General features: G+C 48.9%; 1 protein-coding gene across 3 annotated transcripts in view; it reads left to right on the top strand.

Annotated features, from left to right (window-relative positions):
• The window catches only part of RSPRY1 (ring finger and SPRY domain containing 1), a 663,702-nt gene that overhangs the window by 453,358 nt on the left and 184,912 nt on the right, over positions 1 to 25,432 (top strand). For all 3 annotated transcript variants that reach the window (XM_030203731.1, XM_030203729.1, XM_030203730.1), the window contains one exon: positions 2,298 to 2,409. In XM_030203731.1, coding sequence (XP_030059591.1) covers positions 2,298 to 2,409 — 112 coding nt within the window. The remainder of the gene's footprint in view (positions 1 to 2,297; positions 2,410 to 25,432) is intronic.

Raw genomic sequence — 25,432 nt, 5'->3', positions numbered from 1 at the left:
GTGTGTGTGTGTGTTGGGGGGGGGGCGTTGAGGAAGTGTGGCCAAATGACAGTGAGTGAGTAAGTGTGGGGGGGGGGGGGGAAGGAAGCGGGTGCCAGATGAGTGTGTGTGTGTTGTATGGTTCAGTTTTGGGGGGGGGGGGGGAAGGGGAGAATCCTGCTTTTAAGAAGAAGGAATGAAGCGCCTCCTCTGCGCGATGCCCCCCCTCCCGCCGCCATCCCACCCACGGCGATGCACCCGGCCGCCGCCATCCCACCCACTGTGGTCATTGCACCCACCGTCGCGTAGTTTTGCTGGCGGGGGACCCAAAATCCCGCCAGCAGAAGTCCTGTGTGTGTGCTGAGTGAGTCTGACTCCTCCAGCGATCTTCGGCGCTGCTAGCCTGTGCAGGGCGAGGTTCTGTGCGTCTGACATCCTGCACTTGCAGGACGTCAGACGCACAGAAGCCCTGCCTGCACAGGCTAGCAACGCCGATGATGACGCCGTAGTCAGCAGACAGGACTTGTGCTGGCGGGGTTTCGGGTCCCCGACCGGCAAAGCAACACGAAGGTGGGTGGCTTAGGAGGGGGTTGTCATGTGGACTCTGGAGCTTTGGAAGTGGTTTCCCTTTCCGCGGGTGGGTCGGCAGGGGGAGGAGTAGGGAAACACGCTCCGCTTGTTTCCCTACTCCTCCTCCCTGTGCGTGGGTGCGATCCGTTTGTTTAGTAAATTTTTTTTTTCCGCCCTCGACATCATGATGTTTGACGCGAGGGCGGGGCACGGGTCTGTGGGGTGGCTTCACCACCATGAATCCACGAACCGTTCTGGGAGTCTGAGTGACTTCAGTGACGTCAGTGTCCTCAGAACGTTGAGGGTACGTTTTATTATAGTAGATAAGTCCAGCTGATTTCCTTTAATATTTGTTGGTCCCAATCCTGCTCTTTTCAATTCATGTGATTCCAAAAAATCAAATAGTTTTTGACCTTACAATCCTTATTATCTTCTAAAATTTTAGCAATAAAATCCATACATTCCTGTTGTGCCCGAGATCATTGATTTGGGGGACAGTAAAATGACCTAGATGAGGCCTCACAAATGACCCTCCTCTAGACCTTGATGATATAGCAACTAGACTTCAACATTATTTACTAAGGTCTCCCACAGCACCATATTTGCTGTCTTTAGAAAAACTAAAATACAACTATTCAACTCTTCTCTCATGCTACCAAATTTGACCACATACTCCCCCTTACTTATTCTGCATCATTGGCTTCTTGTCGCCTTCAGGATTCAACATAAAATATTAACTTCATCTCACAAACTGCTTCATACTGGCATACCTAAAAATACTATCAAGCTCATTTTCAAAGCACTTAGCCTCCCAAAGTTCCATAGAAACCTATGGAACTTAGCCTCCTAAAGTGCTTTGAAAATATGCCTCTATGTAAGCTGCTTTGGTTGTACCACGGAAAGTTGGTATATAAAAAACATTATTCATTACCCACTCCTTCCTATGTTCTTTAGTTATTCCCTATATACCATCCAGAACAGTCCATTTTCTTAATGACCAACATCTTCATATTCCCTTTCCAAAACATGACCACAATGAATCTACAAGGAACTGAGCTGTCATTGGCTCACCTCCACTCCCTTTGGAATTGTCTTCTTTTAACAGTACGTTTAGAGCTATAAGTGATATTCTGATCTCTTTGAAACCTATTTTTTTTATTTAGGTGTAGTTGAGACTCAGTGGGGATGTCAGTTTGGAGTAAATTCGTTGGGGAGGCGGGGAAGGATTACTTATTGTATAAACCAATAAAATAACTCTAAACTTGGCTTTTTAATTAAACTTTACAGTTATTTTAAATTTTTTATTTGAAGTTTCAAGTCAAAGGTTTAGTCGCAAAGAATTCCACAGAGGTGACCCTAAATAACAAAAGGCTGAATCCCTAGTTGAGTGCCAGTGTATGTAGGAAAGGGAAGAAAGAGCTAGCAGGGCCAATTGCAAAGAACAAAGAGATTGAGGGGAAATATAGGGAATTGTGTGATTAGCTAAATAACTGGATGAAGTGAAGAGTAATCCTTTATGTACAAGCATAAGCATTTTATACTTAATGCAGGCTGAAACTGGTAGCCAGTGTTTTGCCTTCAACAGAGGAGAAACGTCATATCTGTGGGCGCATTGTGTAACATCTTAATTTTTTTTCTTGGGGGAAATAATTTGCTGGATGCTTCTTTTTCTTTCAAAAGGTGTCATTTTGTTTGAATGTATAAAATATAAAAGTAAAGTTCCTAAATACATGTATTTTTCTGTAAAGGAGGGTTATGGTATTGGAGATGATGAGTACTCTTGTGCATATGATGGCTGCCGGCAACTCATTTGGTATAATGCCAGAAGTAAACCCCACTCACATCCTTGCTGGAAAGAAGGTACAGTAAACTATTTGCTTGGTTTTTTTTTTACCCACTTAGAAATTAGGGACTCAATTCTGTAAATGGTGTCCAAATTTGGATACCAAAAAAAAAATGCATGCTAAGCAGTATTCTATAAATGGCACTCAAATTTGGGCACCGTTTATACAATAGCACTTAGTGCCAGGTTCTGCGCCCATTTTTGGGCATGAGGATTTATACCAACTGAACCCTGGTGTAAATCCCCCACACCTAAATTCAAAGGTTCTATAACACTGTTCTCAAATCCTAGGAACACTATGCCCTTCCCATGGCCACACCCCCTTTTCGGATCTACACATAAAATTTTGTTTGCATCTTTATAAAATATTGACAATAAAGATGCATACGTAAATCCCAGTTATTGCTGATTAGCACCAATGATAATGCCCAGTTATCATTTGCATTCACATTTTTGAGCGCTCTAAATAGAATTAGAGGGTAGATGTCTAGGGGCCTTTTTACTAAAGCATAGCATGCAGTAATGGACAGCAGTACATGCTAAATGCTGTGTGTTGTATTTTATATCTGTGGGCTACATGGCAGTTAGCATATGCTAATGTCAGCACACACTAAACTTTAGTAAAAGGGCCTCTGTTTCAGCCTCTGAAATATTTTTTGTTTAATTTGGCATATTTCCTATTTAATAAACACAGATAAAGGTTTGACATATTTCCTATTTAACAAACACAGATAAAGATTTCAAAGTGCTTTGTTCATTGTTGGTTGTAGCATCTTTACTTTCTGTTTCCATTTGTGCCTTTTCCCTACCCTCGTTTGTTAACAAATTTCTGTATTGGGTACAATGAGAGAATATACTGAAGGACTTAACATGATGCCTTGTTTGTTGCTTATATATTGTAGTTGTATGGATGTTGCGTTTATACACATGCAGCTTATTGGATAGAATCACTTCAGTCTCGCAGCTATTAGGACGATAAATGGCATGATGCTCAGCTTACAGCCCAGGAAAAAAAATAGGGATCAGAATAATTAGTAAAATGTGTATTAGGCCTGAAATAAGTTTCGGGTTTATTCCATATCATCAAGCTGATCAATCGATAGACTGGTGGTTTGTGTCCATCTACCAGCAGGTGGAGATAGAGAGCAAAGCTTTTGCCTCCCTATATGTGGTCATGTGCTGCCGAAAACTCCTCTGTATGTTCTCTATCTCAGCAGGTGGTGGTCACACACAGCAGCAGCTCTGGCTAGGTCTCCAAGCCTAATTTTTAGGTTTTGTTGAGTACCTGGGGTTGAGGGCTCTTCTTGAGCAAGTGCAAACCTGGTGGCGCCAGGTCCCTCTTTTTCTCCCCCCTCCCGCTGGCTCCGTTTAAAAAAAAAAAAAAAAAATTTTTGGACGTCCTTAAGGGCGTTTATTTCGACGTTTATTTAAACGTTTATTGCAGCTACTCACTGGGACACCAGGTCGTTACAGCTCGGAGCGAGAAGCAGGTAAATTTACCTTTTTATAGCGGGCAGGGGGTTCCCCGATCGATCTCCACGTGGCCTATGGCGTCGGAGGGCGCGAAGAATCGCTCCCCGGACCGCGTGTGCGCTTCTAGCGGGGATGCGGGGGTTTTAAAGTCTGATTCGCCCTTGTCGGGTGTCAGTTTGGAGGCCGGTCAGTGTCCCGGGTCTTCCTCCGGTGCGGCGGTCTTTCCCGCCATAAACGCCCATCACCCGCTGCTCGCCTCCGCCATCTTGGCCGACCACTTTGCTCGGACGGCTTCTTCTTGGGCCGCCCTTGAGCTGGGAGACGTTCATGCCATGGCCGCCCTTGATTTGGGCGACGGCAAAAAAGCGGCTAAAGTTAAGCGCCGTTCTTCCCGCGTGGCTCCTTCGCGGAGTGTCGCGCCGGATGCCATCTTGGATGCGCAGCATGTTTCTCCCCCGCTCTTGCGAGCGCCGGTTGAGGGTGCGTCTAGGGCTGTGGCCCAGGCTGCTGAAATACACAGTCTGGGGGGTTTCTCCCCCGAGTTTATTTTGCTGCTGCATCAGGCCTTCCTTATGCAAAACGCTGCCCCTTCTCCCTTGTCCGACAAAGGGGTTGAGGCCCCCGGAAGTAAACGCCCTCGGGTGGATTCCCAGGGCTTAGAGGACTTTGTCTCCTCTGATGTAGATGAGGGCAGCGTATCTGAGTTCTCCCAACGGTCCTTTGCGGATTCCTTGGAGGAGACGGATTCCCGCTCGGATGGAGCGGATGACCCCTCTGCAGCGTGGATCTTTCGCTCAGAGGATTTGCCCAACCTGTTACTGCAGGCCATGAGCATTTTGAAGATTTCCTCTCCAGAGGACGTCTCTCCCTCAGCCCCTGTTGGCTCCGCCATTATGCTGGGGACGAAGTGCCCGCCTAGAACCTTCCACGTGCATGATGCCATGCACACCTTAATTTCGGCTCAATGGGATGTCCCGGAAGCGAGCCTCAAAGTGGCTAGGGCTATGTCCCGCCTCTATCCTTTGCCTGAAAGTGAACGGGAAGCCTTTCTTTGGCCTACCGTGGATTCTTTAATCACTGCGGTGACTAAGAAAACGGAGTTGCCGGTGGAAGGTGGCACGGCCCTAAAGGACGCCCAAGACAGAAAATTGGAGGCGGCCTTAAGGTCGTCCTTCGAGGCGGCTGCCTTAAGTTTGCAGGCCTCAGTTTGCGGCTCCTATGTGGCCAGGGCGTGCCTGACGATTGTGCAGCGGGCTTCCCCCTCGGATCCTTCCTTGAGGGTTGATTGGCCGGCCCTGGAATCGGGCTTGGCTTATTTGGCAGACTTACTGTATGATGTCTTGAGAGCCTCGGCTAAAGGTATGGCTCAGACAGTCTCTGCGCGGCGGTGGCTTTGGCTGAAACATTGGTCTGCTGACCACGCCTCTAAGTCCCGCCTGGCTAAATTGCCTTTTAAAGGCAAGCTGCTCTTTGGGGTCGAGCTGGACAAAATTGTGACCGATCTCGGCACATCTAAGGGCAGGAGGTTACCAGAGGTCAGGGCTCGGGCCAGTGCTCGCCCCGGTATCTCCAGAGGATGGTTTCAGGAAGCCCGTCGGTACCGCCCGGGCAAGTCGGGCTCCTCTGCCCCCTCTGCCCCCTCTTCCTTCAAGAGGAACTTCTCCCCCAAGCAGCATTCCTTTCGCAGAGACCGCCGTCCCGGAGGTGCGCCCTCCGGTCCTCCCCCAGGGTCTCGTACCCAATGACGGGGTCCTGGTCCATGGCCCAGTGCAGATTGGAGGACGCCTGTCCTCGTTTCTGGGCGAGTGGACCAGGGTAACTTCAGACGCTTGGGTGCTGGAAGTCATCAGAGATGGCTACAAGCTAGAGTTCTGCCGACCCTTAAGAGACGGGTTTGTATTCTCTCCCTGCAAGTCTCCGGTCAAAGCTGTGTTAGTGCAGCAGACCTTGGACAATCAGATCCGCCTGGGTGCGGTCGTTCCGGTGCCAGAAAATCAGCTTGGCAAGGGACGTTACTCCATTTACTTTGTGGTACCAAAGAAAGGAGGTTCTGTCCGGCCTATCCTCGACCTCAAAGGGGTCAATCTGGCCTTGAAAGTTCGGCACTTTCGCATGGAGACTCTCCGCTCTGTTATAGCGGCAGTGAAGGCAGGGGAGTTCCTGGCATCCTTGGACATCAAGGAAGCGTACTTGCATATTCCCATCTGGCCTCCTCATCAACGCTTTCTGCGTTTTGCAGTCCTGGGCCGACACTTCCAGTTCAGAGCCCTCCCGTTCGGGTTGGCTACTGCTCCGCGGACCTTCTCCAAAGTAATGGTGGTCATCGCGGCCTTCCTGCGAAAGGAAGTAGTACAAGTCCATCCTTATCTGGACGACTGGTTGATCCGAGCCCCCTCTTATGCAGAGTGCGGCAAGGCTGTGGACCGGGTGATTGCTCTTTTGAGCTCCCTGGGGTGGATCATCAACTGGGAGAAAAGCCAGCTGCGCCCGACTCAGTCCCTGCAGTATCTGGGAGTTCGATTCGACACCCAAGTGGGCAGAGTGTTCCTGCCGGACAATCGGATTGTCAAACTTCAGGCTCAGGTGGACCAGTTCCTAGTAGCCTCTCCACTTCGGGCTTGGGACTATGTGCAGCTGTTGGGCTCTATGACGGCCACGATGGAAGTAGTGCCCTGGGCCAGGGCTCATATGAGACCACTACAACACTCTCTGCTGCAGCGCTGGACTCCGGTGTCGGAGGATTATGCTGTGCGCCTTCCCTTGGACCCAGCAGTGCGCAAGGCGCTGAGCTGGTGGCTGAAGACAGACGAGTTCTCTGCAGGAATGCCTCTTGTGACCCCGGAGTGGATTGTCGTCACGACGGATGCCTCTTTGACGGGCTGGGGAGCCCACTGCATGGGAAGGACAGCGCAGGGGCTCTGGTCTCCTGCAGAGGCAAAGTGGTCTATCAACCTCCTGGAACTCAGAGCCATTCGGTTGGCGCTTGTGGAGTTCCTCCCGGTACTGGCGTTGAAGCCAGTACGGGTCCTGTCGGACAATGCCACAGCTGTGGCCTATGTCAACCGCCAGGGAGGTACCAAGAGCGCCCCTCTAGCCAAGGAAGCCATGAATCTATGCCAGTGGGCAGAAGCGAACCTGGAACAGCTGTCGGCGGCCCACATTGCCGGAGTCATGAATGTCAAGGCGGACTTTCTCAGTCGCCATACCTTGGATCCTAGAGAGTGGCAGTTATCGGCTCAGGCGTTCTTGGACATCACGAAGCGCTGGGGCCAGCCGAGCCTAGATCTGATGGCGTCATCGGCCAATTGCCAAGTGCCGCGCTTTTTTAGCAGAGGACGGGACCCTCGATCTCTGGGAGTAGATGCTGTTCTCCAACAGTGGCCGACACAAGAGCTTCTCTATGTGTTCCCGCCCTGGCCCATGTTGGGCAGGGTACTAGACCGGGTGGCAAAGCATCCGGGCCGGATAATCCTGGTGGGTCCGGACTGGCCCAGACGTCCCTGGTATGCGGACTTGATCAGGCTCTCAGTGGACGACCCTCTGCGGCTGCCGGTGGAGCAGGGCCTGTTGCATCAGGGTCCCGTGGTGATGGAGGATCCCTCCCCCTTTGGTCTTACGGCCTGGCTATTGAGCGGCAGCGTCTGAGGAAGAAGGGCTTCTCAGACAAGGTCATCGCCACTATGCTGAGAGCGAGGAAGCGCTCTACTACTGCTTACGCCAGGGTTTGGCGTACCTTTGCAGCGTGGTGTGAAGCAGGCTCACTTTCTCCCTTCACTGCTCCAATTTCTTCAGTGCTGGCGTTCCTGCAAGAAGGTCTGGAGAAAGGCCTGTCGCTCAGTTCCCTTAAAGTCCAGGTGGCGGCTCTGGCTTGCTTCAGGGGCTGCCTGAAGGGTGCTCCCCTGGCTTCGCAGCCAGATGTGGTATGTTTTCTCAAGGGAGTTAATCACCTCCGCCCTCCTCTGCACTCAGTGGTGCCTGCGTGGAATCTCAACCTGGTGCTAAGAGCCTTGCAGAAGCCGCCTTTTGAACCCTTGTCGAGGGCATCTCTGAAAGACCTGACGTTGAAAGCAGTCTTTTTGGTGGCTATCACTTCAGCCAGAAGAGTTTCCGAGCTCCAGGCACTCTCATGTCGAGAGCCTTTTCTGCAGTTCACTGAGGCAGGAGTGACTATTCGCACAGTGCCTTCCTTCCTGCCCAAGATTGTTTCTCGCTTCCATGTGAATCAGCAGCTCTGTCTCCCTTCCTTTCGTAGGGAGGACTACCCAAAGGAATACTCTGCTCTCAAATTTCTGGATGTGAGACGAGTCATCAGATACTTGGAAGTGACCAATGATTTCCGGAAATCGGATCATCTGTTTGTCCTGTTTGCAGGTCCTCGTAAGGGTCTGCAGGCTGCTAAGCCTACAGTGGCAAGATGGGTCAAGGAAGCCATTGCAGCGGCTTATGTGGCCGCGGGGAAGGTGCTGCCTATCCAGCTGAAGGCTCACTCCACTAGAGCTCAGGCGGCCTCGATGGCAGAGGCCGGGTCCGTCTCCTTGGAAGAGGTTTGCAAGGCGGCAACTTGGGCATCGGCCCATACCTTCTCCAGGCATTACCGCTTGACTGTGGCTGCTCGGGCGGAGGCCCGGTTTGGAGCTTCAGTGTTGCGGTCAGGGATTTCTATGTCCCGCCCTGGGTGAGTACTGCTTCGGTACATCCCACCAGTCTATGGATTGATCAGCTTGATGATATGGAAGGTAAAATTATGTATCATACCTGATAATTTTCTTTCCATTAATCATAGCTGATCAATCCATAGCCCCTCCCAGATATCTGTACTGTTTATATTCTGGTTGCATTTCAGGTTCAAGTTTAGTCTTCAGTTCCTGTTCAGGAGGACTTCGTCTTCAAGTTTTTTCAATTGGATTCTTCAAGAGTTGAGACGAGTTTGTGTTACAGTGAGCTGCTGCATTCCTCTCCCCTCCGTTTTACGGGGCTGGATTGAGACATAAATTCTGCCGGCGCTCCCTCCCGCTTCGTGCGGCTGTAGGGCAGCTTTGTACCCCTCCCGCTTCGGCGGTGTTAGGGTCAGTCAGCTCCTGTTGCGGTTGCAGGATAAGCCAGATCCCCCGCATCGGCGGGGTGGTGTCCCTCCCCCGCTCCGCGGGGATGAGCTGGACGGATTCCCCTCCCCCACTTGTGTGGGGATGAGCTGGGTTAATTCCCCTCCCCCGTTTCGGCGGTGGTGAGCTGGGCAGAGTGTCCCTTTGTGGGTGTAATTCTCTAAGTGCTGAGTCCTGCGGATGGAGCTTTGATATCGACATACTGAGGCGTTTCCGGCAGCACATGACCACATATAGGGAGGCAAAAGCTTTGCTCTCTATCTCCACCTGCTGGTAGATGGACACAACCCACCAGTCTATGGATTGATCAGCTATGATTAATGGAAAGAAAATTATCAGGTATGATACATAATTTTACCTTTTTTGATATACTACCCATCATGGATGTCATCTAGGTGGTCTATAATGATTCAAAAGGTATGATAAAATAAAAATAAAATGCTAGGATTGATAAGGAGAAAGAGGGGGAGAAAGTGTCTCTCTGGCGCACAGCGTTTGAAAACCGTCCTCCTGCATGCTCAGCTAGCAGGAGAGAAGAGGCTCCCGGTGAGGAGTGCTCCTGGCCATTTCCATCAAGCATCTGTGGAACACCTGTTAATGTCATTGGGGCCTTGAATTTATCTTCATAGAGCCGGCATTGTCTGGTGTTTCCTTGGGGGAGAGTGTGTCTCTGGCACACAGCGTTTGAGAAGCGTCCTCCTGTATTGTCAGCTAGCAGGAAAGAAGAGGCTCCCAGTGAGGAGTGCTCGTGGCCATTTTCATCAGGCGTTTGCAGAACACCTGTTGACGTCATTGAGCCTTTGAGTTTGTCTTTATAGAGTCGATGCTGTCTCTGGCATGCAGCCAAAGGAGTATGGCCCTTAGAAGCCTCTTGGAAACACCGAGGGATCACTTTGTGTTTACTTTGTTTTTTTTTAATATTTGCTTTTGCTTTAAACGGCGAAGCGAAACATTAAACTGAAGATTTCCACACCTAAATCGGTGGGTCCAGTGGACAGGCATGTGGTTGCTGGGATGCCATGTGAACAAGTATTATTACAAACTTTGTCTCCACGTGGAGCCTCTTTGAGATCTCACGAACGCATCCCCCCCCCCCCCCCTTCCACCTGTATCCTGTATGGAAGGGGCTTTCCAAATGGTTACCTCTGCTCTGGTTGTAAATGTACTTACTAATAATACTTTGCTTCCCTATTCAAATTTACCAACACCATTTCAGTCTATCGATGTGGGCCAGGATTTACAAATAATGGGAGCTCAACAGGGTATTTCCTTGAAGGATTTATGGGATCTTAACTATCTGATAGAGGGTTTGCTCACAGCTGTAATGTCTCATAGTGTTAGTTTTTCTCAAGAAGTTGTAGAAAAATTAACTAATGTGGATACAAATATTCAAACTTTGGATAAACTATTTGTGAATGTAGAGACTCATACAGGCTACGTCTCTTTCATCAATTAAAGATCCCTTAAATTTATATTTAAAATTAGAAATGATGGAGAATTCCAGTAGGAGTAGGAACCTCCGTTTGTTTGTTTGTTTTTTTTTATTTTCCTTGTATCTATCATCTGTCTCCCGAGATTCTCCTGAGGAAATACCTCAAGGAGATTCTCGGGTTATCTATTGCCGATATGGTTCAAATTCTGAATTGTTATTCTCCGAGGACAAGCAGGCTGCTTGCTCTCACTGATGGGTCGACGTCCACAGTGGCCCAGGAACGGCAATTTTCCAGAGCAAAATAAACAAAACTTTGCGCGCACAGCGCATGCACGGCCATCTTCCCGCCCATCGTGCAAGAGTCCCCACTCAGTTTTTCCTTTTCCGTGGTGGAGAGTGGCTGCTTGTCGGTCTCTCTCTTTGAGCCCAGAGGAAAAGAGCCTTCGTGTATTTGAGAGTTATTCATAGTAACATAGTAAATGACGGCAGAAAAAGACCTGCATGGTCCATCCAGTCTGCCCAACAAGATAAACTCATATGTGCTACTTTTTGTGTATACCTTACCTTGATTAGTACCTGTCCTTTTCAGGGCACAGACCGGGTAAGTCTGCCCAGCACTATCCCCGCCTCCCACCACCGGCTCTGGCACAGACCGTATAAGTCTGCCCAGCACTATCTCCACCTCCCGCCACCGGCTCTGCCACCCACTCTCGGCTAAGCTCCTTAGGATCCATTCCTTCTGAACAGGATTCCTTTATGTTTATCCCACGCGTGTTTGAATTCTGTTACCGTTTTCATTTCCACCACCTCCCGCGGGAGGGCATTCCAAGCATCCACTATTCTCTCCGTGAAAAAATACTTCCTGACATTTTTCTTGAGTCTGCCCCCTTCAATCTCATTTCATGTCCTCTCGTTCTACCGCCTTCGCACCTCCGGAAAAGGTTCGTTTGCGGATTAATACTTTTCAAATATTTGAACGTCTATCACATCACCCCTGTTTCTCCTTTCTTCCAGAGTATACATGTTCTCTCTCTTGTTTTCTTTTACTTCTTTCTCCTGCCTTCAAAACTTAAAAAAAAAAAATCCTTTATTTCTTAGTTTGGCCCCTTTAAGTTTCCTTTCGTTTTCGTCCGTGTATACGCGTTTTCTCATTTTTGTGCCCTTTACTTGGGCACAATTGTGAATTTTGACTTCACCGCCGCTAATGTCCGTCCATGTCATCGAGAACTCCCAGCGGTTTCAAGAAGTGTACTCGGTGCAACCGGCCAATCTCAGGTACCGAACCCCACGTGTGGTGTCTTCTGTACTTTGGGCCCGACCATGTAAGTTGTGTCTTAGCCTTAAAAGGCGGACACAAGCGTCGAGGAAAGCTCTTCAGGACCGTCTTTTCGGAGCTTCGACCGGTTTTTCGACATCGACATCAGTACCGAGGTTGGCGGCTTCGATATCGGCACTGAAGATGGCATCGACTTCAGGAGCGCAGGTAATGGCTGTCTGGAGACCATCACACGCAGGGAGCAGTGAGCCGTCGAGTGGGCCTCCACCTGCCTCGAAGTCTCCTACTGTGCAGGCCCCCTCCCCGCGTTCCGACCTCTCTCGGACCCGATACCGAGGAGGCGAGTGGATTCCAGTTCCTCGTCGTTACAGAGGAGCAGTGATTTGTTTGTGCCCCCCGGCGAGTCCTGCACTTCCTCTGTTCTCTACCTACTTTTTTTTTTAAGACTCAGCAGCGCGAACAGTGCAGGCAGCGATTGAAAGAGGCTGTCAGCGTTGGAGCTTCCCTCTGCGAGTCCCGCCTATGTGGTTTCAACTTCCTGTTTTCGCATAGACGGGACTCACAGAGGGAAGCTCTGACGCTGACAGCCTCTTTCAATCGCTGCCTGCACCATTCGCGCTGCTGAGTCTGACATTGGCAGGCAGTGGAGAAGGAGGACAGGCTGGGAGTAGGATGGGCTGGAAGAAGAATCGCTGGACATGGGAGAGGGGAGGGCAGGGGAGAGAGGAGAATCACTGGGCATGGAGGGGAGGGCAGGGAAGAGAGAATTGCTGGACATGGGAGAGGGGAGGGCTGGGGGAGAGGAGAATCGCTGGGCATGGAGTGGAGGGCAGGGAAGAGAGAATTGCTGGACATGGATGGGAGGGAAGAGAGGAGAATTGCTGGACATGGATGGGAGGGGAGAGAGGAGAATTGCTGGACATGGATGGGAGGAGAGGGCAGGAAAGAGAAAATTGCTGGACATGGATGGGAGGGCAGGGGAGAGAGAATTGCTGGACATGGATGGGAGGGGAGGGCAGGGGAGAGAGAGGAGAATCACTGGACATGGATGGGAGGGGAGGGCAGGGGACAGAGGAGAATCGCTGGACATGGATGGGAGGGGAGGGCAGGGAAGAGAGAATTTGCTGGACATGGATGGGGAGGGGAGGGCAGGGGAGAGAGGAAAATCGCTGGACATGGAGGGGAGGGCAGGGAAGAGAGAATCACTGGGCAGGGGAGAGAGGAGAATCGCTGGATATGGATGGAGAGGAGAACAGGAGATAGAGGAGAATTGCTGGACATGGATGGAGGGGTTGGCGGGAAGAGAGGAGAAATGCTGGACTTGGGTGGAGGAGAGGGGAGAGAGAATTATTGCTTTACTAGTAAAAAAGACCTGTTTCTGTTTTAAAGGAAGTGGGCGCTAGCAAGGTTTTCCTCAAAGTGTGTATGTTTGAGAGAGTGTGTGTGAGAGTGACTGTGAGAGAGAGAGTGAATGTGCGAATGTGTGTGTGTGTGACAGACAGCGAGTGAGACTGGGTGCGAGTGTGAGAATGAGAGTATGTGCCAGGGTCCCTCCTCCCTCCCAGTTCCAGGGTCGTTGCCCCCCCATCTGTCTCCCAGTTGCAGGGTCCCGCCTCCCTCACACCCAGTTGCAGGGTCGGTTGGCCTCCCTCCCTCCCAGTTGCAGGGTCTGTCTCCCCCCTCCTTTTGTCCGCCACGTTTTAAGGCACTGTCTATCCAGTTGAAAAAGCTTTAGACTTGTTTCAGATGGAACAAAAATTTAAAAACGACAATGTGAAGCAGCAGCTCCTAGGTTTGCTTGTTTTTGAGTGTATACCAATGACGGCTACGTAGGGGAGTGGAAACAGAGATTAACCAATGGGCTTCCTTGCTTACCATAGACTTGCTTTGCTCACTTCCACTTCTGTCTATTAAACGTCCTGCAGCATCTCATAGGTTTGCTTGCTTTGTGACTTCACCCGAGGTGCAGCCAATCAGTGGGATTCATGACGTCAGTTTGATCTACAGCACCTAGCAGACCACGGTTCCAGGCAGCCTCAGAATGTTGGAGGTGAGAATTATTATATAGGATATGGATACAGGGGAGGGAAGAGAGGAGAAATGCTGGACATGGAGGGGAGCAGGGAGAAGTGCTGGACATGGATGGAGGGGTGGAAAGAAAAAAGAAGATGCACATGGATTGAGATGAGGGAAAGAGGAGAAAGGAGAAAAACTGCACATGGATGGAGAAAATAGGCAAAGCTGGATCCACGTTATACCTCCTCCAGTCAATTCCATGGAGGAGGACCCAGCTTTTGCTTATGGATGTATCTCAAGAAATGAAGAAGAAAGGAGGAAAGTAAAGACATAAATAGAAAGGAAGCTCTGGAAATGGAATTAAGGGAACAGATAGAAAGCAGCAGAATCAGAGACTGGGATGGATAGAAAAACAGTCACCAGAAATTTTAGTGTTTGAAATATGTCCAATTTGAGAATTTACATCTGCTGTCTTATTGTGCACTGGGTATACTGGAGCTGTAACAGCTTACAGAAATTATTTCTGATGAAAAAAACTCACGTTATTTTTTTCTCCTATACTAGTATAATATTTTCATTGATGTCTGTTTATATGCGCCATAGCTGGTATAAGGCGTGTGGCTAATGTGGGTGTGGATCATGGGGGTGGAGCCATATGTGGTGACCACGCCCATAATGAGTACCGGCACTTTTCTACAAAAAAAGCACTGCCGAGGAGTATCGATGACGTGCATCGAGCGAAGGCGAAGAAGCATCGTCATCGGTCTCCTTCCAAGCACTGTACTGGGAGCTCTGAGCCGTCGAAGGATTCGGCACCCGTGAAGTACCGACGCTGGGAGGACCGCTCACCCTCCTTTTAAGAGGTTTCGGTTCGTCGGTCTCGTCAACAGCGTGCGCCTAGGCAGGCCCCTGTGGCTTCCCAGCAAAAGGAAGGGACGGGCTTTTGACTGGCTCCAGCTGAGCATAGCCACTAAAAGTGCCGGACGACTTGCCGGTCGGGGGGAGGCTAAACTTTTTTCACCAAAGGTGGCCTCTCATAACCTCTAATCGGTGGGTTCTTCAAATAGTCCAGTTAGGATACTCCCTGAATTTGAAATCCAGACCTCCAAATTGTGCACTGGGAGCTGAATCCTTCATCTTCCAGCACAGGCAGGTACTTGCAGAGGAACTCTCCGCCCTTCTCAGCGCCAATGTGGTCGAGCCAGTTCCACCAGGGCAAGAAGGGCTGGGATTCTATTCCAGGTACTTTCTTGTGCAAAAGAAAACGGGGAATGCGTCCCATCCTAGACCTAAGTGCCCTCAACAAATTCCTAGTCCCACAAAAGTTCAGTATGGTTTCCCTGGGCACCCTTCTTCCCATGATTCAGGAAAACGATTGGCTATGCTCTCTGGAGCTACTCGGGTTTGTTATAAATTACCCCAAGTCCCATCTTTTCCCTGTTCAGAAACTGGAATTTATAGGACCCCTGCTGGACTCACAGATGACTAGTGCCTATCTTCCTCAAGCGAGAGCAGACAATCTTCTGTCTCTAGTTTCCACGGCCAGAGCATCTCAGCAGATCACAGCTCGGCAGATGTTGAGACTTCTAGGCCATATGGCCTCCACATTCCATGTGACACCCGTGGCCCGTCTTCACATGAGATCAGCTCAATGGACCCTAGCTTCTCAGTGGTATGGATCTAGAGGATGCAATCCAACTGTCCACCGATTTTCACAATTCCTTTCAGTGGTGGACAATTCGATCCAGTTTGACCTTGGGACATCCCTTTCAAATTCCTCAGCCACACAAAGTGCTGACCACGGATGCATCCCTCCTGGGGTGGGGAGCTCATGTCAATGGGCTTCACACTCAAGTTTGGTCCCTCCAGGAAAAAGGTCTTCAGATCAATCTCCTGGAGTTACGAGTGGTCTGGAACGCTCTAAAGGCTTTCATAGATCGGCTGTCCAATCAAATTATCCAAATTCAGACAGACAATCAGGTTGCCATGCACTACATCAACAAGCAGGGGGGCACCGGATGTCGCCCCCTGTGTCGGGAAGTCGTCCAGATGTGGCTTTGGGCTCCCTGTTACGGCATGTTTCTCCAAGCCATGTATCTGGCAGGCGTAAACAACAGTCTGGCCGACAGATTGAGCAGGATAATGCAACCTCACGAGCGGTCGCTCAACTCAGGCGTCGTACGCAAGATCTTCCAAGAGTGGGGCACCCCCTTGGTGGATCTTTTTGCCACTCAGGTCAATCACAAGGTCCCTCTGTTCTGTTCCAGACTTCAGGCCCACGACAGACTAGCGTCGGATGCCTTTCTCCTTCATTGGGGGAAGGGCCTTTTGTACGCATATCCTCTCATACCTCTGGGGGGAAGACTTTGCTGAAACTCAAGCAAGACCGCGGAACCATGATTCTGATTGCTCCCTTCTGGCCGGGTCAGATCTGCTTTCCTCTTCTTCTGGAGTTGTCCTCCAAAGAACCGTGGAGATTGGACTGTTTTCCAACCCTCAGAACAAGGGGGCTCTTCTGCATCCCAGCCTCAAGTCTCTGGCTCTCACAGCCTGGATGTTGAGAGCGTAGAATTTGCTTCCTTGGGTCTCTCTGAGGGTGTCTCCCGGGTTTTGCTTGCTTCCAGGAAAGATTCCACGAAGAGGTGTTACTTTTTCAAATGGAGGACATTTACCATCTGTTGTGATAGCAAGGCCCTAGATCATCTCTCTTGTCCTACACAGACCCTGCTTGAATACCTTCTACACTTTTCAGAGTCTGGTCTCAAGACCAACTCCGTAAGAGTTCATCTTAGTGCTTATCAACCTGTAGAGGGTAAGCTTATCTCTGGACAGTCTTTAGTTGTTCACTTCATGAGAGGTTTGCTTTTGTCAAACCTCCACCAGTGTCATGGGATCTCAACGTTGTTCTCACCCAGCTGATGAAGCCTCCTTTTGAGCCACTGAATTCCTGCCATCTGAAGTACTTGACCTGGAAGGTCATTTTCTTGGTGGCTGTTACTTCAGCTGGTAGAGTCAGTGAGCTCCAAGCCTTGGAAGTGCATGCTCCTTATCTCAAGTTTCATCACAACAAAGTAGTCCTCCACACGCATCCTAAGTTCTTGCCGAAGATGGTGTCGGCGTTCCATCTGAACCAGTCAATTGGGAAGGGATCCTCAGGAGCTTAGCCTAGAATGGGTGGCAGAGTGGGGCTAGTGCTGGGCAGACTTATACAGTCTGTGCTGGGGCTGGTGGTTGGGAGGCGGGGATAGTGCTGGGCAGACTTATACGGTCTGTGCCAGGGCTGGTGGTTGGGCGGTGGGGATAGTGCTGGGCAAACTTATACGGTCTGTGCTGGGGGTGGTGGTTGGGAGGCGGGACTAGTGCTGGGCAGACTTATACGGTCTGTGCTGGGGCTGGTGGTTGGGAGGCGGGACTAGTGCTGGGCAGACTTGTACGGTCTGTGCCAGAGCCGGTGGTGGGAGGCAGGGATAGTGCTGGGCAGACTTATACGGTCTGTGCCAGAGCTGGTGGTGGGAGGTGAGACTGGTAGTTGGGAGGCGGGGATAGACTTATACTGGCTGTGCACTGAAGAGGACAGTACAAATAAAAAAGTAGCACATATGAATTTATCTTCTTGGGCAGACTGGATGGACCGTGCAGGTCTTTTTCTGCCGTCATCTACTATGTTACTATGTCTTGCCAACATTTTTTTCCCCGTCCTCATACCTGCCCTGCTGAACGTCAGTTGCACACCTTGGACTGCAAGAGAGCATTGGCCTTACGTGGAGCGGACAAGCCCCTTCAGACAGCCCGCCCAGCTGTTTGTTTCTTTTGATCCCAACAGAAGGGGAGTCGCAGTCAGGAAACGCACCTTTTCCAGTTGGCTAGCAGATTGCATTTCCTTCACTTATGCCCAAGCTGGGCTGAATCTTTGAGGGTCATGTCATGGCTCATAGTGTTAGAGCCGTGGCAGCGTCGGTGGCCCACTTGAAGTCAGCTACTATAGAAGAGATTTGCAGGGCTGCGACGTGGTCATCCATCCACACATTCACATCTCACTACTGCCTTCAGCGGGATACCCGACACGACAGTCGGTTAGGGCAGTCGGTGCTGCAGAATCTGTTCGGGGTTTAAAATCCAACTCCACACCCCCCCCCCCCCCCCCCCAGGCCCAGTTTTATTCTGTTCCAGCCTGCACTCTCAGATGTTTCTGGTTTTTAGGTCAATTTCAGTTGTGTCCTCGCCATTGCGAGACCAAATTGACCTTATTTGTTGTTTTGAGTGAGCCTGGGTGCTAGGGATACCCCATCAGTGAGAACAAGCAGCCCCTGCTTGTCCTCAGAGAAAGCGAAAATACATACCTGTAGCAGGTATTCTCCAAGGACAGCAGGCTGATTGTTCTCACAAACCCGCCCACCTCCCCTTTGGAGTTGTTCTTCTCCTTGCTATTGCTTTTTGATCTAACAGAGCGGGGACTCTTGCGTGACGGGCTGGAAGATGGCCGCGCATGCACGGTGCGCACGCCCCGTGAGCTGGAAGGCTCTGGCAAAGTTTTGTTTATTTTGTTCTGGAAAATTGCCGTTCCTGGCCACCGTGGACGTCAACCCATCAGTGAAAACAATCAGCCTGCTGCCCTCGGAGAATATCTGCTACAGGTATGTATCTTTGCTTTATTTACCTGGTAAGAGAAGAAGCTCTAACTCTCAACAGGAGACTGATCAGTTGATTACAACAGAGGTGGATCTCACTACTGTCTTAGAAGACTGCCAAGACACTATAAAAACTAGATCCACCCTGTTGGTGTCTTTTTGTCAAGAAAAAGAGAAGTCATCGGTCTGAAAACGTAAAGCCTGTTCACGATTTGAACATCATTATGGGTCTGGATGGATGTCTGTTTCAAGAGCATCCAAACCAGATGAATGGATGTTGCCAAAATAGACAGTTTCAGTGCAGGGCTGGAGCATGGAACAAGCTTGTGATTGCCATCAGTCTTCCCTCAGTCTTTACTGATCTGCCTTTTGTGCTGGCAACCTTGGTCCCACGTCCTCTATTCCTTCTCCCCCAGCCTACCCCCCCCCCCCCCCCTTCATTGGTTCACCACTGGTCACAATTTAATATTCCAACTTTGATAAAATTTGACAAAACCCTTCAATCCTCCAAGATGACTACCTGTTCGTTAGACCCTATTCCATTTCAATGGCTTTCACTCGCCTCTCATGGCCTAAGCCCACTTGCGCGTTCCATGATTGTCAAAACCTCACTTCTGGAAAGATTCCATCACAGTGAAAGACAGCCCTGGTGCATCCCCTGTTGAAAAAACAGTCTCTTGAGACAGGCCTTTCAACAAACTATCATCCAGTCTCAAATGTGCTTTTTTTAAGTAAGCTACTAGAAAGGTTTGTTTTCAAATAAGTCACAGCATCTCGAGTCCTCTAACATGATCCACCTTTTTCAGTACATCTTTCACACTGGGTATTCAACCAAGTTATTGCTTCCCTGTTGAATTACTGTCACTGTGCCATGGACTGTGGAGTTGGTTTATTTAGATTTTTACTCCTCCGACCTGATTAGCCACTCTCTTGTTGTCTTTGGGTCTCTGTGGCACCGTCCTTTATTGGTTCTGTTCTTTTCTCACAGGCCATTTCCTCCAGGTAACCCTCCCACATTCCCTTTCTTTTTTTTTATTGATGTTTTTATTAGTTTCTTTAACGTTACATAACAGCACTCAGAGCTAACATAACATCCTAACCAAAAACCCCTTTATACAACATCAAGTTTCCCCACTCCCTCCCCCTCCTCCCCAGGGCATCTCAGGTCTATGTCAGTCTCTGTGGAAGCTAGAGGTCCCCCATTGTTCATAGCTCACGTGTTTAGTCCTCGCCACTTCAGATATGGTGTCCATGTTTTTAAGAATCTCACCATGCCTCTTCGCCTCAAGGCTGTGAGTTTATCCATCAAGCAACAATAGTCCACCTTAGCCAGCACCTGGTCCACCGTGGGTGCCGCTATTTGTTTCCATTGTCTTGCAATTAATATCCTAGCTGCTGTAACAATATAAGTTAGAAGGCCTTGACAAGAGCCCCAGCTCTCCCTCATCGGTACATTCAACAAGCATAAATCAGCATTCATGGTAATTTCAGAACCCAATCCATTCTGCACTCTCACCTGTAAGTCCTTCCAGAACTGCTGTATCACCGGGCACTCCCACCACACATGCCAAAAGGTGCCCACCGCCCCACATTTACGCCAGAAGCTCGCCTCACCAGTTTTAAAAATGCGAGACAAGTGGCTAGGTGTCAAATACCATTGATACAGCATCTTATACCCATTCTCCAATAATGGAATTGCCACGGAAAATGACAATAAGCGTTTAAGTATCTTTTTCCATGTACCCAGTTCATACTTAGTACCCAACAATGACTCTCATGTATTTGTACATTTAGCTACTGATTGAGATCTGCGGAGCAACGCTCTATAAATTCAGGAGATTCCCCCCCCCCCTCCCTCCCCAGATCTCATTGCCAATTCAAGCTCCGTGGCCGACAGGGACAGATCTCCTCTAGCCTTTTTCTGTACAAAATCTCTAATCTGCATATAATGGAACCTGTCACTGTCCTCCAAGCCAAACTCATCTTTCAAGGTCTCAAATGAGTGGAATTTTCCATCTTCCCAGATCTGCTCCAGCAGTAGTAAGGAGGCCGCTGACCAGTGCCCATACACCCCTTCCGCTCTCCCTGGGCCAAAATCCGTTGCATATATAATGGGTGTAGTCAGGTGATATTTGCGCCCCGGAAACCAAATTGCTCTACATCTAGCCCATTCTCCCAGAGCCACCCTCATTGGACCCCTCAAGCCCGATGTCAATCCTCTCAGCAGCGGTAAAGGAAGCCATGACACCGCCCATAATGGAACCCCCTTCAGGCCCCATTGCGCTGCATATGCCCATAATTTAGTCAGGCCTTTCTGCACCATAGCAAGCATTTGAAATAGAGCAGCTCTATAGTATAGCCTAAAGTTAGGTACTCCCATACCGCCATTCTTCCTAAGTTGATATAATATTCTACGGTTCACCCTTGGTGGTCTTTTTTATGTTTAAATGGTTTTATTAGAGCATCAACATAGCAACCACAAGATAATATATCATTCCATACATCTCTGTACAAGTTCTAACAGTATATTGCTAATATCAGATATGTAAAGGCTGAAACAGCTTTTTTTTTTTTAATTAACTCCCCATCCCCTACCCCCCTCCCCATCCCTCTTCCCTCAAATAATCACAACTATAAATAACTTGTAAACTTCTAACCGGAACAGATAAAACAATCTTTAGTCAAGGACCACGTTTATCTATAACTGTTTGACCAATCCCATCCAGGCAACCCCCATATCCCAAGATTCAACTCCACCAGGTCCCTCCCAACCTCCTTCCCTTCAATCCTCTCCGCTATAAGCTACCATGGCCTCTGAGGAGTGAGGACTCTGCTTTTTATAGGAGATATCCTTTGCCATTCCAGCTCAGACTTCATTGTAGCCTCTGCAATGATAATCACTCTGCTTTCCTATCTAGCTTTGGGAATATGTTGGCAACCCTTGTAGACATGTAATTAACAGCAACTAACCCATATACCACCTCCCATCCTCCTTACCCTCCTTTTACCCCCCTCCCATCAGGCTCCCTCCTAACCCACACTTTCACACCACATTCATCCTAACTCATTCAATACCTGACTTCGTGCTCTAGAGGAGATAGTTCTTAAGTAGGCTCCCCAGACTTTAATAAAGAACTGTCGCCTTTTTGCCGTATGGGGCCTTATCGGAAACCCAATGATTGAGAATACATTTTTTCCCCAGGATACTGGACTTGCTTAGAAAAAGTTTTTCCTCTTTGGTCCCTATATCCCACATTCCCACTGTATTAAATACAACCCGTTGGAAAGACAGCCTGACCCAACTTCCAAGGGTCCCTGATAAGTATCTGGAGAGAGCTGACCAGAACATCCGAATACACCTACACTGCCATAGCCCGTGTGTTAAAGTAGCATTCCCCACTTTGCACTTTCTACACCTTTCTGAGTCTGTTACTCCTGCATGCCAAGCCTGTCTGCCCGAAAAGTATGCTCTATATATAGTCCTAAAGTGGCTCTCCTGTAGCTCTGCACTATACACTACCCCTTTTGTGCCTTTAAGGGCTGCCAGAATTCTCCCCACTGCTACCGTCTCCCCTGACTCTTTGCTCCATCTTTCGGCCAATTCACTCATATCCTGTACTGGTCTAAATCGTCCTAGGACCTTGTAAAACCAAGATATGGATACTTGCCCCGCAGGATCCCCAGCTAAAAATTCCCTAATGTGCCCTCCAAACTTCATCGAAAGAGCTGGTTTATGGAGACCTCGAATATAATGAAGCAGTTGAAAATAAGCCAACTTTGCCAATGGCCCTCCTGTGCTGCGCCTCTCAAACTCTGAGAGTGGCGGCACTGTCCCATCAATTTGTAGAAAATGCTCCAACAAATTTACCCCTGCCTGTCCAAGTCTCGGAAGACTCTGTTATCACTACCCGCAGGGAACTGTGCGTTGCCGGAGAGTGGTAACAAAACACTGCATTCTGGATTTTGGTCCCACAGCTTTACTATAGCCCGCCACAGTTGACGCATCAGCTTCAAAAGTATACTTGTTTTGAAAGGTGCTGGAATTCCAGCTGTTTTTGCGTGTAAAAGATCATTCATATCTCAAGGGTGAAAAAATGCTTTTTCCCATCTCATATCCGTGAAATCTGTCGTGCCTAGTAACCAATCCCTCAAGTGCCTTAGGAGGCAGACTTGGTTATAGGCTCGCATGTCTGGTACCCCTAATCCTCCTCTGTTCTGGGCTTCACCCACATACTGCCACTTAATTTTTGGCTTTTTCCCCGCCCAGCAGAACCTCACTATGTGCCTGCAACGCCCTCAGGTCTTTGTTGAGCAGGCTAATTGGTAACGATTGCAACATGTAGAGCCATTTTGGGAAATTACCATTCTATAAAGATGGGTCCTTCCCATGAAGGATAAAGGGAAGGAAATCCACCTAGTGAGCTGGTCTTTGCTTTCTTTCAACAGCTTGGGGACATTGTGGCTATACAATTGGACTGGATTCATGGGCAGCATGATCCCAAGGTACTTGAATGCTTCATGTGCCTTACGTAACGGGACTTGATCCCAAACCTACCATTGGACCCCATCACTCGCTAAGGCCTCCGACTTATCCAAATTTAGCTTAAAGCCAGAAAATGCGCCATATTCTGCTAAACTTTCCATGAGATACCTCAAGGACGTCATAAGATCTTGAATCAACACTAACAAATCATCTGCAAAGGCAGCAGTTTTAAATACTTGGTCTCTAATTCGCACCCGCTTTATGTCAGTGTTGCTGCTGATTTCCCTCAGTAATGGGTCCAGCGTCAGCACAAACAAGAGGGGTGAAAGGGGGCAGCCTTGCCTGGTTCCCCTGCCAATGGTAAACCAGTCAGAGAACATCCCATTGACACTCACTCTCGCCCGAGGGTCAGGATATAACATCTGAACTGCATTCTCAAAAAAACCCTGTATGCCATAGGCCTTTAATGTCGTGAACAAGAATCCCCAGTCCACTCTATCAAAGGCCTTTTCGGCATCAAAACTGATTAACATGGCCTGCGTGTTCTCCAATTTCACTCTCTCCAAAGCTGCAAGTATCCTTCTCATGTTTTTAGCTATCTTTCTGTCTCGAACGATTCCTACTTGCGAATCTTCTATCAGCATTGAGAGGAAGCGGGCCAACCTATTTGCCATTATCTTAGCCACATATTTTGTTTCAGAATTCAACAGCGAAATAGGCCGATAGGATTCCGGCCGATGAGCTGGCCTAACCGGCTTCAATATGACCATTATGTGAGCTCGGTTTAAATGTGCTGGCATCTGCCCCATCTGAATATTTTGATTGAAAACTTCTGCTAGCACCGCACCTATTTCTAACCTAAGCATTTTATAAAATTCGTTACTCAGACCATCCAGCCCCGGTGCTTTGCCTAAGGAGCTTTGTTTTAATACCCAGTCTATCTCATCTTTGGTTATTTCCGCATTTAAGATTTGTCAGTCGCCCTCTGTCAATTTGGGCAGATTAATGCTTTCTAGATAGGCCTCACTAGGCAGTTACAATCTCTTTTTGTGGTTTGTAGAGGTCTGCAAGAAAGTCTTTAAATATATTGGAAATGGTGCTATCTTTATGTTCTAACACTCCTTGTTTGTTCGCTAGCGTTAATACTTTGCAGGATCCCACCCGTCTATGTATCAGCCTGGCCAGGAAACTTCCCGCTCTGTTAGCAAACTTATAGAGTTGATATTTATAGTACGTCACTGATCTCTGCACTGTTTGGTGCAGAAGCTCATTAAGCGCCTGCTGAGCCTCCAGCAGCTGAATCCGGGTCCTCTGCAAATGTTCCCTCCCATACTGTTTCCTCAAAAGGGTTACTCGCTTTTCCAAATGGAGGATCTCCCTTTGTCGCGCCTTGCGCTTGAAACAAGCGTAGGCTATTATTTCACCTCTAAGTACCGCTTTTGCGGTTTCCCAAAAGAGTACAGGATTCTCACGGTGGCTCGCATTTGTTTCTTTGAAATCCCTCCATTTATTCACCAATTGGGATAGGAATTGGCTATCTCGATACAAATATGATGGGAATTGCCATGTATACTCCTCTCGTGCCTCCCCCTCCAACTGCAGTTCCACCACCACCCATGCGTAGTCTGAAACCACTATGGGTCCTATTTTGGCCTTTGTTACCTGAGTTAGCAATCCCCTTGCTTTTAGTATATAATCTATACGTGACATTGTGGAGTGCACTCTGGACAGGTGGGTATAGTCTCGGTCCACTGGATTAAGTGTCCTCCACGCATCTATCACATCTAAAGCTTCTTCAAGCATCTCAATCCCTCTTTGGGTCCTGGCCAGCTCTCTCTCCGTTGGCTTAGACCTATCTAACGAAGTCTCCCCCCAATATAAGCGGCGCTATCCCCATGTCCTGCACCTGTCTCACCAACTGTTTGTAAAATTGTTTCTCATATCTATTAGGAGCATATATGTTGCACAACGTCATAGGCTGTCTGTCCAATTCCAGTGACACCAATACATATCTGCCTTTGGTGTCCTGAATCGTTTTCTTAACGCTCACATGTATGCCTTTTCTAATCAATATTAGCACCCCCCCCCTTTCCCTTCCACTGCGGGAGAGTCCATGATTTCACCCACCCACCAGCGCTTCAGCTTTTCATGCTCTGCCCTTGTTAAATGCGTTTCTTGTAAGAAGGCTACTGATGCTTTCTGATCGTTTAGTACTTTCAAAATTTTCTGCTTCTTAATGGGAGAATGTATACCTTTGTTGCGTAGATATCTAGTAAAATTCCTCAACTCCGCTCGCCTTTTCAGTGTAGCAGGAGCCAGATCTTGATATAGTTCGATAGGGAAAGAATCCCACTGCAGGCTCTCCCTCTTTCGTGCCTTGCGGAGTATAGCTTCCTTCACTTTATATTCAGAAAAGCAAGCAATGATATCTCGTGATGCGTTAGCTCTTACCCGCGCCAGCACTCGATGGGCTCGATCTACTTTAATCGTATCAGGGGCCACTTCTTGTCCCACTTCAGTCAGTATCTGCTGGGTGACCCGTTCACAATCCAGGTATTCCACCTGTTCTGGGATGCCCCTAATACGGATATTTGAGCGCCTGCCCCGATTTTCCAAATCTTCAATTTTAT

This window comes from Microcaecilia unicolor, chromosome 5 (assembly GCF_901765095.1).
Source record: "Microcaecilia unicolor chromosome 5, aMicUni1.1, whole genome shotgun sequence".
NCBI lineage: Eukaryota > Metazoa > Chordata > Amphibia > Gymnophiona > Siphonopidae > Microcaecilia > Microcaecilia unicolor.
The sequence above is the reverse complement of the archived record's forward strand: the minus strand, read 5'-3'. Positions and strand labels throughout refer to the sequence as shown.